The sequence below is a fragment of the Pseudophryne corroboree genome, chromosome 5 (assembly GCF_028390025.1).
Source record: "Pseudophryne corroboree isolate aPseCor3 chromosome 5, aPseCor3.hap2, whole genome shotgun sequence".
NCBI lineage: Eukaryota > Metazoa > Chordata > Amphibia > Anura > Myobatrachidae > Pseudophryne > Pseudophryne corroboree.
Window position 1 is genome coordinate 706,045,679 of NC_086448.1, and position 16,907 is coordinate 706,062,585.

Below are 16,907 nucleotides of genomic sequence, written 5' to 3' on the forward strand. Positions count from 1 at the left end.
TGAAAGTTTCAAAGAGACGGCGTGGACAGTAGGACTGAGAAGAGATGAGTGCTTGGAAAAAGGATTGCTTGGCGAGGGAAAGAGCAGAGCTGTAGGAGGAGAGAATAAACTTGAAATGGAGGAAGTCCGGCAGAGAGTGTGATTTCCTCCAGGAGCGTTCAGCGGAGCGTGAGCATTTTTGTAAGAAACGTGTTAGTGTGGTGTGCCAGGGTTGGGGTTTGGAGCGGCGGAGGGGGACAGAGGAGAGGGGGGGCCACAGAGTCGAGAGCAGCGGTTAGGGAAGAGTTATAGAAGGAGGCTGCCTGGTTGGGACAAGTTATAGTGGAAAGAGGAGATAGGAAAGTTTCGAGGGAGGACATGAAAGTGAGGTTGAGAGACCCGAGATTGCGTCTGGTGGTGGTGGGTCTGGGCGTGGAGAGGAGGATGAGAGGGTGAAAGAAAGCAGATGGTGGTCAGAGAGAGGGTAGGAAGAGTTTGAGAAATCAGAGAGATCACATCGGTGGGTGAAGACAAGGTCGAGGGAGTGGCCGAGATTGTGAGTAGGGGTGGTGGTCCATTGAGAAAGTCCAAAGGAGGTGGAAAGGGCGAGAAGATTAGTGGAAGCGGCATTAGTGATGTCAATAGGGATGTTAAAGTCACCGAGGATGACAGAGGGGAGGTCGGATGAGAGAAAGTGGGGAAGCCAGGCAGCAAAGTTGTCAAGGAAAGGTGAACAGTGGCCAGGGGGGCGGTAGATCACTGCCACAAGGTGGTGAATGGGGTAGAAGAGGCGGATAGTGTGGACCTCGAAGGTGGAGAAGGTGAGGGAGGGCTCAGGTGGGATGACACGAAAGGTTATATATATATATATATATATATATACTTCCCGGTCAGGCGGCACTCTGATATCAATCTCGTCTCAAGGCAGAAGATTACAACGTTTCGGAGAACTTTATTCACACTCCGTCATCAGGTAAAACAAACATACAAAAAACATACCTTAAATAGCATCCCCACCACGAGTGACGCTCGGCGCGCGGCTCCGGAGGGCGTCCGCTGATGACGTCCGTATTCCCCACAACCACAATAAGGCCTCCATGTGACCCGACATGTGATCCCAGAGGACGGACGCTCGTTGATGACGTCCGCTCCGGTCCTAGCGACACCTTGACGATCACTATAAACAAAGAAACGGAGAATACATAACATTTAAAAAAAGGGACATATAGGAACCTGTGTCAAAGACACTCAGCAAAACACTCCCTTACATACAGTTTGGCTGAAAATATTTAACAAGCAGCGAAATATATCTTGTAAGCAGCACATTGTTAAACAGAGAATCACACTCTAATTTATGGGAGTACGTACAAACTCCACAAAAATGCAACACATTTTCTATTCTACAAAAAACAGTGTAATCCAGGAGTTTCATTTAAACCTCTAGGTGACAGTGTACCTAGCTCATGAATCCACCGTGCTTCCTTCTGTAAGAGGCGTAGAGATCTATCTCCACCTCTAAGCCTAGCTGGTTCATGATCTATGATGATATACTTAAGTGATGCCAAGCTGTGGCCAGCACTTAAAAAGTGCCGTGCCACAGGTTGGTCACTGTTACCAGAACTAAGTGCATTACGTATTGCCAGTTTATGATTGGCCATACGCTCACGAAGCGTGCGATCAGTTTTTCCTATGTAATTTTTACCGCACGGACACACAATCATATATATTATAAATTTAGTGGTGCAAGTAACTCGGTGTTTGATCTCGTACTTCCTACCACTATGTGGATGTGAGAAAAATTTACCCACCATCAACGCACTACAAGTAACACAATTGAGGCACCTAAAACATCCTTTTTTAAGGGTCATGAAACTGCTCTGCATACTTTGATGTGATTGAAGACCTGTAATATCGGTTTTCATTACCCAGTCCCTGATGTTACGACCACGTGTATAACATGGCATAATAGTTGTGTTGCCCAAATTAAGATCTTGATCAGTGGCGACTATAGGCCATAACTTCTTTGCTGAATTAATCACAGCGCCGCTTGCAGTGCTGAAATGGTTAACCCAGGGCATCCTGCTGGACTCTTGTTTGACATTCCTAGAATGCAGCAAAGACTCCCTGCTGCATCCCAAGGCTCGTTGCTTAGCCTTTAATAATAAATCCATATCATACCCTCTGCCATTAAATTTACGAACCATTTCATCTATCTGAACTACGGCTTGCTCGTGATTACTACAGATCCTGATAGCACGCAAAAATTGCGAATAAGGTAACCCAAATTTCAATGGTCTAGGATGAAAACTGCGTGCATGGAGCAATGTATTCCTATCTGTCAACTTGCTGTATAACTCAGTGGAATTTTTTCCATGTTTAATCGTCACCTTAACGTCTAAATAATTAACTGTATCGGGACTGATATTGTACGTAAATTTAACCGGATGATCAGATCCATTATGTACCTCCAATAATTGAATGAGGGCATCCTGTTCCCCTGACCAGATCATGAACAGGTCATCAATATATCTTGCATAGAACTGGATGTACTCATTAAAAAAACAGTTATTGAAGAATATATCCTGTTCAACCATAAACATATAAGCGTTTGCGTACGACGGGGCCACACTGGACCCCATCGCACACCCCGATGTTTGCAAATAGAATTTCCCATCAAAGAGGAAAAAATTACACTTCAAAACCATCTCTAGCAGCTCCAAGAAAAATTCAACCTCAGGCCCTTTATACAACACATTACCCGTAATCAGTTTCTTAACAGCTAATAAACCCTGTTCATTCGGAATCACTGTATAAAGGCTAGAGATATCGATGCTACCAAGCAGGCTACCTGATTTAATCTCACCCAATGACTCTAGCTTATTTAGAAACATGGTGGTATCAAGTAAGTACCTGGGGTGATTGGTTATACAAGGCTGAAGTAGCGCGTCAAGATATGTAGATACCTTCTGAAATAAACCACCTCGGGCAGAGATAATTGGTCTGCCGGGGGGATCTGTAACGCTCTTGTGGATCTTAGGTAGTGAATAGAGGACCGGTGTCACTGGTGATTCAGTTATCAACGCCATCATCAATTCACTAGTGATGACACCAGCATCCACAGCCCTTTGGAGCGTATCCTTTAATTGTTTACAGAAAATTTTGGTGGGATCTCCCTTAAGTAATCTATATACATTATGATCTCCCAACTGGCGCTCAAGTTCAGCCCTATATGTACCGATGTCCTGTATCACAATAGCCCCGCCTTTATCAGCGGGGCGTATTGTGATATCCGTGTATGATGAAAGATCACGTAATGCATCATACTCATCCTTAGTCATGTTATTATGCACAAATTTATTAGATACTGTTGTGTTAGACAACTCGGCACTATCCACAGAACTGTCCAGCATACGACTAAAAGTCTTAATAGCAGCGCTATTAGAAACTGGATCAAATCTGGATCTTTTCTGTAGCTTCACCAATTGAGCCGGTAATTCTTGCTGTCCTTGAGTTCTAGGGTTAGCTTTAGAACCCCTGAAGTGTTCATGTAGTTTCAGCTTTCTATTTAGACTGTATTTTTCTATTTCCCATTGCATGGAATTAAACCGGACAGTGGGGACAAAGGAAAGTCCTTTCGACAAGACTTGGGTTTCAGTAGGGGTAAGGGGATGTGAGGAGAGATTGAACACTATCTCCTCCCCCGTAGTGGCGGACGTCCTTTCCTGCCACGGCCTCGTTCTTTTGCATTGGCCGCCCCTCCTCGTCCATCTCCTCCTCTGCCGCCTCCACGGCGGGTCTGTGCCCCTAAAGGGGATCTCGTTCCTCGGTTTTGTCCATCACTAGGTCCATCCACGTCACTGTGAGATGTTCCTTCTTGGGATGAATCCGATTGCCACAGTTGTTTGTAATTGCGCTGTTTGAATGTGCGCATACGTTCGTTACGGGTGCTGCTGGCCCATTGATACACTCTATTCAAGTCGTAATCTGCATTGACCGTAGATAACTTTTTTGTTTTTTGAATTGTATCAGATCCCGTTTATAAGTAGATATCTGGTTATTAAGCTTCTCATACCAGTTCATTTTGGTATCAGCTATCAAAGTAGCTTTATGCTGTACTTCAAAAGCCTTGATTTTATCACGGGATATATTCAATTCCCTGGCCGACTCTTCTATGACTAGAAGTAATAAATCAAAGCTGCATTTATTCAACACGGCTATCCATTTTTTACAGAATGCCGTGTTGTAACGGCCTATTGTGGGAGAGTTCTTAATTCTAAAGCCCCGAGGGATCTTCTTATCCTTATAGTAATCACTGAGCGTGATTCCATGGTATAGGAAATCCATCTCCTTCTGTCTCAGTCTCAGTAATTCCCTGTACAGGAACTCGGTTGGCTGTGCATCAACATCATCTTTAAGCTGCTGTGTAAATAGTATGGAATCAGCCTCCGTGTCAGTAAAGGTAAGTATAGTACCTTGTGTCAGTAACGCCAGGTTCACAGTCCCAATACCAACATCATCCACTGTAGTATTCCCCTCAGCCATGCTGAATAAAACTGATGCGTGTCAGGAGATATCACACTTGTAATGAATGGGTGCTTAAGCCCAGATAACCCTATTTCTGCAAGTAGGGTAATCCACACACATCCACAAGTAGGGCAGCACTCCCATTAAAATTACATCTGCTCAGGTGCCCTCCTAGAAGCCCGCATGGGCCCGCAATATATATATATATATATATATATATATATATTATTGTTTATGAACCCATTATAAATTAATTTTTTATTAAGTTGGTGGCACAGTGGAAATTGGTTGGGCAGTGGGTGATAAAAAAAACTTCATTGGTTCCCCCTTCTACAGCCCAGCCCACACACCCAGAAATGCCTCCCCAATATTAAAATATGTAAAAAAAAGGTGCCAATTCCAAAGATATCTTTTGTCTTTCAAATTGTTTGAAAAATTACTTAGTGTGTACACTCAGTTTCGTTTGTCAGGGCTTTGGGAAGTTCAAGGGAAATTGCTCATCTACCACATTGTTCATCTTTCACATTGGTCATGTCTTCTAGGGTGTATGGCCCTTAACTCTGCTGTCTCTGTCTCTCCTAAGGGCCCTACACACTGGCAGATAAAATGCATAATATGAACGTTCTCGTTCATTAATGAATGAGAACTCATTCATATCGTGTAGTGTGTAGGCTCCAACTATTAACGATGCGCGGCCCAGCGCTCGTTAATCATTGGTGCCCCGTCGCTTATGCATGCAGGCCAATATGGACGAGTTTGTCCTTATTAGCATGCATTGCTATGGAGCCGGGTGACGGGGGGAGTGAAGAAACTTCACTCCCCCCGTCACCTCTTCCCCGCCGCCCATTGGCCGTATCCGCCGTCGGGCAGCTCGGCGGCGGATCTACCAGTGTGTAGGGCCCATTACTCTGCTTGTTTCTCCCTATTATGCAGACCCATATCCCCTATATTTTTTTATAGTACAGGGTTCTCTTCCATAAATGTTTACACTTACTGCACACTGTAGTTATGTATTTATGTGAAACTGTTACTTTTTTTTTTATTTGTCTAGATTCTTGTAATTTATTGGTAGCTGTATTTCCCCTGTTCGGGCTGCTGAACATTTGTTGCACCTTTTTAAATAGATAATAGCAGTAATAATTATAGTACTATATGTTGCTGTGATATTTTTTGCAGGCCTCAAAGGCGACTCTTTTCCCTAGAACAGAGAACACCGTGGCATCCTGACAAAACAAAAAAGAGAATAACACGCGGTACCACCATAAGTGAGTACATATAACCTCTAAACAGCTTACAGATGGGATTTGATCCTCTACCCCTGCGTCGTTATATGATGCAGAGTACATTAAACACTGCTGTTCCAATTTAGACCATCATTTGTTAGAAATAATGAATTGAGTGCTTACAGTGGGGGACAGTTATGGTGTGCAGCATAAATGTTCCCATATCAATCATGGAGATTGAAACTACATTTCTCTGACGTCCTAAGTGGATGCTGGGGACTCCGTCAGGACCATGGGGAATAGCGGCTCCGCAGGAGACAGGGCACAAAAGTAAAAGCTTTAGGATCAGGTGGTGTGCACTGGCTCCTCCCCCTATGACCCTCCTCCAAGCCTCAGTTAGGTTTTTGTGCCCGGCCGAGAAGGGTGCAATCTAGGTGGCTCTCCTAAAGAGCTGCTTAGAGTAAAAGTTTTATTAGGTTTTTTATTTTCAGTGAGTCCTGCTGGCAACAGGCTCACTGCAACGAGGGACTTAGGGGAGAAGAAGTGAACTCACCTGCGTGCAGGATGGATTGGCTTCTTAGGCTACTGGACACTAGCTCCAGAGGGACGATCACAGGTACAGCCTGGATGGGTCACCGGAGCCGCGCCGCCGACCCCCTTGCTGATGCTGAAGAGAGAAGAGGTCCAGAAATCGGCGGCTGAAGACTTCTCAGTCTTCATGAGGTAGCGCACAGCACTGCAGCTGTGCGCCATTGCTCTCAGCACACTTCACACCAACGGTCACTGAGGGTGCAGGGCGCTGGGGGGGGCGCCCTGGGCAGCAATAAAAGTACCTATACTGGCTAAAAATACATCACATATAGCCTCTGGGGCTATATGGATGTATTTAACCCCTGCCAGGTTGTCAGAAAAACGGGAGAAGAAGCCCGCCGAAAAGGGGGCGGGGCCTATTCTCCTCAGCACACAGCGCCATTTTCCCTCACAGAACTGCTGGTGGGAAGGCTCCCAGGCTCTCCCCTGCACTGCACTACAGAAACAGGGTTAAAACAGAGAGGGGGGGCACTTATTTGGCGATATGATTATATATTAAGATGCTATAAGGGAAAACACTTATATAAAGGTTGTCCCTGTATAATTATAGCGTTTTGGTGTGTGCTGGCAAACTCTCCCTCTGTCTCCCCAAAGGGCTAGTGGGGTCCTGTCCTCTATCAGAGCATTCCCTGTGTGTGTGCTGTGTGTCGGTACGTGTGTGTCGACATGTATGAGGACGATGTTGGTGAGGAGGCGGAGCAATTGCCTGTAATGGTGATGTCACTCTCTAGGGAGTCGACACCGGAATGGATGGCTTATTTAGGGAATTACGTGATAATGTCAACACGCTGCAAGGTCGGTTGACGACATGAGACGGCCGGCAAACAAATTAGTACCTGTCCAGGCGTCTCAAACACCGTCAGGGGCTTTAAAACGCCCATTTACCTCAGTCGGTCGACACAGACACGGACACTGACTCCAGTGTCGACGGTGAAGAAACAAACGTATTTTCCTTTAGGGCCACACGTTACATGTTAAGGGCAATGAAGGAGGTGTTACATATTTCTGATACTACAAGTACCACAAAAAAGGGTATTATGTGGGGTGTGAAAAAACTACCTGTAGTTTTTCCTGAATCAGATAAATTAAATGAAGTGTGTGATGATGCGTGGGTTTCCCCCGATAGAAAATTATTGGCGGTATACCTTTTCCCGCCAGAAGTTAGGGCGCGTTGGGAAACACCCCTTAGGGTGGATAAGGCGCTCACACGCTTATCACAAGTGGCGTTACCGTCTCCAGATACGGCCGCCCTCAAGGAGCCAGCTGATAGGAGGCTGGAAAATATCTTAAACAGTATATACACACATACTGGTGTTATACTGCGACCAGCGATCGCCTCAGCCTGGATGTGCAGCGCTGGGGTGGCTTGGTCGGATTCCCTGACTGAAAATATTGATACCCTTGACAGGGACAGTATTTTATTGACTATAGAGCATTTAAAGGATGCATTTCTATATATGCGAGATGCACAGAGGGATATTTGCACTCTGGCATCAAGAGTAAGTGCGATGTCCATATCTGCCAGAAGATGTTTATGGACACGACAGTGGTCAGGTGATGCAGATTCCAAACGGCACATGGAAGTATTGCCGTATAAAGGGGAGGAGTTATTTGGGGTCGGTACATCGGACCTGGTGGCCACGGCAACAGCTGGAAAATCCTCCTCTTTTACCCCAAGTCACATCTCAGCAGAAAAAGACACCGTCTTTTCAGCCTCAGTCCTTTCGTCCCCATAAGGGCAAGCGGGCAAAAGGCCAGTCATATCTGCCCAGGGATAGAGGAAAGGGAAGAAGACTGCAGCAGGCAGCCCATTCCCAGGAACAGAAGCCCTCCACCGCTTCTACCAAGTCCTCAGCATGACGCTGGGGCCGTACAAGCGGACTCGGGTGCGGTGGGGGGTCGTCTCAAGAGTTTCAGCACGCAGTGGGTTCACTCGCAAGTGGACCCCTGGAGCCTACAAGTAGTATCCCAGGGGTACAGATTGGAAATTCGAGACGTCTCCCCCTCGCAGGTTCCTGAAGTCTGCTTTACCAACGTCTCCCTCCGACAGGGAGGCAGTATTGGAAACAATTCACAAGCTGTATTCCTAGCAGGTGATAATCAAAGTACCCCTCCTACAACAAGGAAAGGGGTATTATTCCACACTATATTGTGGTACTGAAGCCAGACGGCTCGGTGAGACCTATTCTAAATCTGAAATATTTGAACACTTACATACAAAGGTTCAAATCAAGATGGAGTCACTCAGAGCAGTGATAGCGAACCAGGAAGAAGGGGACTATATGGTGTCCCTGGACATCAGGGATGCTTACCTCCATGTCCAAATTTGCCCTTCTCACCAAGGGTACCTCAGGTTCGTGGTACAGAACTGTCACTATCAGTTTCAGACGCTGCCGTTTGGATTGTCCACGGCACCCCGGGTCTTTACCAAGGTAATGGCCGAAATGATGATTCTTCTTCAAAGAAAATGGACGATCTCCTGATAAGGGCAAGGTCCAGAGAACAGTTGGAGGTCGGAGTAGCACTATCTCAAGTAGTTCTACGACAGCACGGGTGGATTCTAAATATTCCAAAATCGCAGCAGTTTCCGACGACACGTCTGCTGTTCCTAGGGATGATTCTGGACACAGTCCAGAAAAGGGTGTTTCTCCCGGAGAAGAAAGCCAGGGAGTTATCCGAGCTAGTCAGGAACCTCCTAAAACCAGGAAAAGTGTCAGTGCATCATTGCACAAGGGTCCTGGGAAAAATGGTGGCTTCTTACGAAGCGATTCCATTCGGCAGATTTCACGCAAGAACTTTTCAGTGGGATCTGCTGGAAAAATGGTCCGGATCGCATCTTCAGATGCATCAGCGGATAACCCTGTCTCCAAGGACAAGGGTGTTTCTTCTGCGGTGTCTGCAGAGTGCTCATCTATTAAAGGGCCGCAGATTCGGCATTCAGGACTGGGTCCTGGTGACCACGGATGCCAGCCTGAGAGGCTGGGGAGCAGTCACACAGGGAAAAAATTTCCAGGGAGTGTGATATAGTCTGGAGACTTCTCTCCACATAAATATACTGGAGCTAAGGGCAATTTACAATGCTCTAAGCTTAGCAAGACCTCTGCTTCAAGGTCAGCCGGTATTGATCCAGTGGGACAACATCACGGCAGTCACCCACGTAAACAGACAGGGCGGCACAAGAAGCAGGAGGGCAATGGCAGAAACTGCAAGGATTCTTCGCTGGGCGGAAAATCATGTGATAACACTGTCAGCAGTGTTCATTCCGGGAGTGGACAACTGGGAAGCAGACTTCCTCAGCAGGCACGACCTCCACCCGGGAGAGTGGGGACTTCATCGGGAAGTCTTCCACATGATTGTGAACCGTTGGGAAAGACCAAAGGTGGACATGATGGCGTCCCGCCTGAACAAAAAACTGGACAGGTATTGCGCCAGGTCAAGAGACCCTCAGGCAATAGCTGTGGACGTTCTGGTAACACCGTGGGTGTACCAGTCGGTGTATGTGTTCCCTCCTCTGCTTCTCATACCCAAGGTACTGAGAATTATAAGACGTAGAGGAGTAAGAACTATACTCGTGGCTCCGGATTGGCCAAGAAGGACTTGGTACCCGGAACTTCAAGAAATGCTCATAGAGGACTCATGGCCTCTGCCGCTAAGAAGGGACTTGCTTCAGCAAGTACCATGTCTGTTCCAAGACTTACCGCGGCTGCGTTTGACGGCATGGCGGTGGAACGCCGGATCCTAAGGGAAAAAGGCATTCCGGAAGAGGTCATTCCTACCCTGGTCAAAGCCAGGAAGGAGGTGACCGCACAACATTATCACCACATGTGGCGAAAATATGTTGCGTGGTGTGAGGCCAGGAAGGCCCCACGAAGAAATTTCAACTCGGTCGATTCCTGCATTTCCTGCAAACAGGAGTGTCTATGGGCCTCAAAATGGGGGTCCATTAAGGTTCAAATTTCGGCCCTGTCAATTTTCTTCCAGAAAAAATTGGCTTCAGTTCCTGAAGTCCAGAAGTTTGTCAAGGGAGTACTGCATATACAACCCCCTTTTGTGCCTCCAGTGGCACTGTGGGATCTCAACGTAGTTCTGGGATTCCTCAAATCACATTGGTTTAAACCGCTCAAATCTGTGGATTTGAAATATCTCACATGGAAAGTGACCATGCTGTTGGCCCTGGCCTCGGCCAGGCGAGTGTCAGAATTGGCGGCTTTGTCTCACAAAGCCCATATCTGATTGTCCATTCGGACAGGGCAGAGCTGCGGACTCGTCCCCAGTTTCTCCCTAAGGTGGTGTCAGCGTTTCACCTGCACCAGCTTATTGTGGTACCTGCGGCTACTAGGGACTTGGAGGACTCCAAGTTGCTAGATGTTGTCAGGGCCCTGAAAATATAGGTTTCCAGGACGGCTGGAGTCAGGAAAACTGACTTGCTGTTATCCTGTAGGCACCCAAAAAACTGGGTGCTCTTGCTTCTAAGCAGACGATTGCTAGTTGGATGTGTAGTACAATTCAGCTTGCACATTCTGTGGCAGGCCTGCCACAGCCAAAATATGTAAATGCCCATTCCACAAGGAAGGTGGGCTCATCTTGGGCGGCTGCCCGAGGGGTCTCGGCTTTACAACTTTGCCGAGCTGCTACTTGGTCAGGGGCACACCCTGGCTGAGGAGGACCTGGAGTTCTCTCATTCGGTGCTGCAGAGTCATCCGCACTCTCCCGCCCGTTTGGGAGCTTTGGTATAATCCCCATGGTCCTGACGGAGTCCCCAGCATCCACTTAGGACGTCAGAGAAAATAAGAATTTACTTACCGATAATTCTATTTCTCGTAGTCCGTAGTGGATGCTGGGCGCCCATCCCAAGTGCGGATTGTCTGCAATACTTGTACATAGTTATTGTTACAAAAATCGGGTTATTATTGTTGTGAGCCATCTTTTCAGAGGCTCCGCTGTTATCATGCTGTTAACTGGGTTCAGATCACAGGTTGTACAGTGTGATTGGTGTGGCTGGTATGAGTCTTACCCGGGATTCAAAATCCTTCCTTATTGTGTACGCTCGTCCGGGCACAGTATCCTAACTGAGGCTTGGAGGAGGGTCATAGGGGGAGGAGCCAGTGCACACCACCTGATCCTAAAGCTTTTACTTTTGTGCCCTGTCTCCTGCGGAGCCGCTATTCCCCATGGTCCTGACGGAGTCCCCAGCATCCACTACGGACTACGAGAAATAGAATTATCGGTAAGTAAATTCTTATTTTTCTAGAACAGTTTAGAAAATGAATTCATCTTGTTTATTGGTATATCATCTATTCTGTCCCACCATTTTTTATTGAATATGTTAACCTTGAGAAATTGATTGCCCTCACTTACCATGCTGCAAGTTACAATACCTGTGAGTACATACACTAAGGTTATGCGCACATACAAGTCATTCTTTCTCATGCATGTTCTCTTTATAGAGTTGAATAGATGGGAGACAGAGGCACACACAGATGTCACTTAGCGGAATAGAGTGATGCAGCTATGGTGCACTTTTATCAGTATTTCTTTTTCATCCACTAGGGGTCACTGGAGTACTCTTGGGATATGGACGGGGCTTTAGCAGGGATAGACATATTTAAATATTTAAATTAGTAACTCTACTCCCTCCTCCATACTCCCATAGTACCTCAGTGTTTTTTGTGTCTCGCCGAGATAGCATACGTTGGAGAGAGATCTCCAGTCTTAATTTTTATTTATTTCTCTGACGTCCTAAGTGGATGCTGGGACTCCGTAAGGACCATAGGGAATAGCGGCTCCGCAGGAGACTGGGCACAACTAAAGAAAGCTTTAGGACTACCTGGTGTGCACTGGCTCCTCCCACTATGACCCTCCTCCAGTCCTCAGTTAGAATCTTGTGCCCGGCTGAGCTGGATGCACACTAGGGGCTCTCCTGAGCTCCTAGAAAAGAAAGTATATTTTAGGTTTTTTATTTTCAGTGAGATCTGCTGGCAACAGACTCACTGCTACGAGGGACTAAGGGGAGAAGAAGCGAACCTACCTGACTGGAGATAGTTTGGGCTTCTTAGGCTACTGGACACCATTAGCTCCAGAGGAATCGAACACAGGACCCGACCTCGATCGTTCGGTCCCGGAGCCGCGCCGCCGTCCCCCTTACAGAGCCAGAAGCAAGAAGACGGTCCTGGAAATCGGCGGCAGAAGACTTCGGTCTTCGCCAAGGTAGCGCACAGCACTGCAGCTGTGCGCCATTGCTCCTCATGCACACCTCACACTCCGGTCACTGACGGGTGCAGGGCGCTGGGGGGGCGCCCTGAGCAGCAATATTAAACACCTTGGCTGGCAAATCTACACAATATATAGTCATATAGGCTATATATGTGTAAAATACCCCTGCCAGAGATCCATAAAAAAGCGGGAGAAGTCCGCCGGAAAAGGGGCGGGGCTATCTCCCTCAGCACACTGGTGCCATTTTTCCTTCACAGTGCAGCTGGAAGACAGCTCCCCAGGCTCTCCCCTGTAGTTTTCAGGCTCAAAGGGTTAAAAAGGGGGGGGGGGGGGGCACTAAATTTAGGCGCAATATTGTGTATACAAGCAGCTATTGGGAAAAAATCACAGTTATAGTGTTAATCCCTGCATTATATAGCGCTCTGGTGTGTGCTGGCATACTCTCTCTCTGTCTCCCCAAAAGACTTTGTGGGGTCCTGTCCTCGGTCAGAGCATTCCCTGTGTGTGTGTGGTGTGTCGGTACGGCTGTGTCGACATGTTTGAGGAGGATACGTGGAGGCGGAGCAGAGGCCGATAAATGTGATGTCGCCCCCTTTGGGGCCGACACCAGAGTGGATGGATAAGTGGAAGGTATTAACCGACAGTGTCTACTCCTTATGTAAAAGGCTGGATGACGTAACAGCTATGGGACAGCCGGCTTCTCAGCCCGCGCCTGCCCAGGCGTCTCAAAGGCCATCGGGCTCAAAAACGCCCGCTACCTCAGATGGCAGATACAGATGTCGACACGGAGTCTGACTCCAGTGTCGACGAGGTTGAGACATATACACAATCCACTCGGAACATCCATTGCATGATCTCAGCAATGAAAAATGTGTTACACATTTCTGACATTAACCCATAGTACCACAAAAAAGGGGTTTTATGTTTGGGGAGAAAAAGCAGCCAGTGTTTTGTTCCCCCATCAGATGAGTGAATGAAGCGTGGGTTTCCCCGATAAGAAACTGGTAATTTCTAAAAAGTTACTGATGACGTACCCTTTCCCGCCAGAGGATAGGTCACGTGAGGAGATATCCCCTAGGGTGGATAAGGCGCTTGCACGTTTGTCAAAAAAGGTGGCACTGCCGTCTTAGGATACGGCCACTTTGAAGGAGCCTGCTGATAAAAAGCAGGAGGCTATCCTGAAGTCTGTATATACATACTCCGGTACTATACTGAGACCTGCAATTGCCTCAGCATGGATAGTGCTGCTACAGCGTGGTCTGATACCCTGTCAGATAATATTGATACCCTAGACAGGGATACTATTTTGCTAACCATAGAGCATATTAAAGACGTCGTCTTATATATGAGGGATGCACAGAGGGATATTTGCCGGCTGGCATCCAAAATTAATGCAATGTCCATTCTGCCAGGAGGGTATTAGGGACCCGGCAGTGGACAGGTGATGCTGACTTTAAAAGGCACATGGAGATTCTGCCTTATGAGGGTGAGGAATTGTTTGAGGATGGTCTCTGGGACCTCGTATCCACAGCAACAGCTGGGAAGAAAAATATTTTACCTCAGGTTTCCTCACAGCCTAAGAAAGCACCGTATTATCAGATACAGTCCTTTCGGCTTCAGAAAAGCGAGCGGGTCAAAGGCGCTTCCTTTCTGCACAGAGACAAGGGAAGAGAGAAAAAGCTGCACCAGACAGCCAGTTCCCAGGATCAAAAATCTTCCCCCGCTTCATCCGAGTCCACCGCATGACGCTGGGGCTCCACAGGTGGAGCCAGGTGCGGTGGGGGCGCGTCTCGGGAACTTCAGTGGGCTCGCTCACAGGTGGATCCCTGGGTTCTGCAAGTAGTATCACAGGGATACAAGCTGGAGTTCGAGGCGACTCCCCCTCGCCGTTACCTCAAATCAGCCGTGCCTGCTGCCCTCGGAGAAAGGGGAGGTAGTACTGGCGGCAATTCACAAGCTGTACTTCCAGCAGGTGATAATCAAGGTACCCCTCCTTCAACAAGGCCGGGGTTACTATTTCACAATGTTTGTGGTACCGAAACCAGACGGTTCGGTGAGACCCATTCTAAAATTTAAATCTGTGAACACTTATATACGAAGGTTCAAGTTCAAAATGGAATCGCTCAGGGCGGTTATTGCAAGCCTGGACGAAGGGGATTACATGGTATCACTGGACATCAAGGATGCTTACCTGCATGTCCCCATTTACCCTCCTCACCAGGAGTACCTCAGAATTGTGGTACAGGTCTGTCATTACCAATTCCAGACGTTGCCATTGGTCTGTCCCCGGCACCGAGGGTATTTACCAAGGTAATGGCCGAAATGATGATACTCCCTTACTTGGACGATCTCCTTATAAAGGCGAGGTCCAAGGAGCAGTTGTTGGTCGGAGTAGCACTATCTCGGGAAGTGCTACAACAGCACGGCTGGATTCTGAATATTCCAAAGTCGCAGCTGGTTCCTACGACGCGTCTACTGTTCCTGGGTATGGTTCTGGACACAGAACAGGAAAAAGTGTTTCTCCTGGAGGAGAAGGCCAAGGAGTTGTCATCTCTAGTCAGAGACCTCCTAAAACAAATACAGGTGTCGGTGCATCAATGCACGCGAGTCCTGGGAAAGATGGTAGCTTCTTACGAAGAAAATCCATTCGGCAGGTTCCATGCAAGGATCTTCCAGTGGGATCTGTTGGACAAGTGGTCCGGGTCGCATCTTCAGATGCATCGGCTGATAACCTTGTCTCCAAGGGCCAGGGTGTCGCTGTTGTGGTGGCTGCAGAGTGCCCATCTTCTAGAGGGCCGCAGATTCGGCATACAGGACTGGGTCCTGGTGACAACGGATGCCAGCCTTCGAGGCTGGGGGGGCAGTCACACAGGGAAGAAACTTCCAAGGACTATGGTCGAGTCAGGAGACTTCCCTACACATAAATATTCGGGAACTAAGGGCCATTTACAATGCCCTAAGTCAGGCTAGATCCCTGCTTCAACACCAGCCGGTGCTGATCCAGTCAGACAACATCACGGCGGTCGCCCATGTAAACCAACAGGGCGGCACAAGAAGCAGGATGGCGATGGCAGAAGCCACAAGGATTTTCCGATGGGCGGAAAATCATGTGTTAGCACTGTCAGCAGTGTTCATTCCCGGAGAGGACAACTGGGAAACAGACTTTCTCAGCAGGCACGACCTCCACCCGGGAGAGTGGGGACTTCATCCAGAAGTTTTCCAAATGATTGTACACCATTGGGAAAGGCCACAGGTGGACATGTCGGCGTCCCGCCTCAACAAAAAGCTAAAAATATATTGCGCCGGGTCAAGGGACCCTCAGGCGATAGCTGTGGACGCTCTGGTAACACCGTGGGTGTACCAGTCGGTGTATGTGTTCCCTCCTCTGCCTCTCATACCCAAGGTACTGAGAAGAATAAGAAGGAGAGGAGTACGAACTATACTCGTGGTTCCGGATTGGCCAAGAAGAGCTTGGTACCCAGTACTTCAAGAAATGATCTCAGAGGACCCATGACCGCTGCCGCTCAGACAGGACCTGCTGCAGCAGGGGCCCTGTCTGTTCCAAGACTTACCGCGGCTGCGTTTGACGGCATGGCGGTTGAACACCGGATCCTAAAGGAAAAAGGCATTCCGGAGGAAGTCATTCCTACGCTGATTAAGGCTAGGAAAGATGTGATCGCAAAACATTATCACCGCATATGGCAAAATTATGTTTCTTGGTGTGAGGCCAGGAAGGCCCCAACGGAGGAATTTCAACTGGGTCGATTTCTGCACTTCCTACAGTCAGGAGTGACTATGGGCCTAAAATTGGGTTCCGTTAAGGTCCAGATTTCAGCTCTGTACATTTTCTTCCAAAAAAGAACTGGCTTCACTGCCTGAAGTTCAGACTTTGGTTAAGGGAGTGCTGCATATTCAGCCCCCGTTTGTGCCTCCAGTGGCACCGTGGGATCTCAACGTGGTGTTGGATTTCCTGAAGTCGCATTGGGGTGAGCCACTTAAATCCGTGGAGCTTAAATACCTCACGTGGAAAGTCGTCATGCTGTTGGCCTTGGCGTCGGCCAGGCGTGTATCAGAATTGGCGGTTTTGTCATGCAAAAGCCCTTATCTGATTTTTTTATATGGATAGGGCGGAATTGAGGACTCGTTCCCAATTCCTTCCTAAGTTTTTCATGTGAACCAACCTATTGTGGTGCCTGCGGCTACTTGGGACTTGGAGGATTCCAAGTTACTGGACGTAGTCAGGGCCCTGAAAAATATATGTTTCCAGGACGGCTGGAGTCAGGAAAACTGACTCGCTATTTATCCTGTATGCACCCAACAAGCTGGGTGCTCCTGCTTCTAAGCAGACTATTGCTCGCTGGATCTGTAGCACGATTC

At 47.9% G+C, this 16,907-nt stretch overlaps 1 protein-coding gene across 3 annotated transcripts in view; it reads left to right on the top strand.

Annotated features, from left to right (window-relative positions):
• TERF1 (telomeric repeat binding factor 1) overlaps nucleotides 1-16,907 on the top strand; it is a 192,452-nt gene that overhangs the window by 115,431 nt on the left and 60,114 nt on the right. For all 3 annotated transcript variants that reach the window (XM_063923919.1, XM_063923917.1, XM_063923918.1), the window contains exon 11: nucleotides 5,680-5,768. In XM_063923919.1, the coding sequence (XP_063779989.1) occupies nucleotides 5,680-5,768 (89 nt within the window). The remainder of the gene's footprint in view (nucleotides 1-5,679; nucleotides 5,769-16,907) is intronic.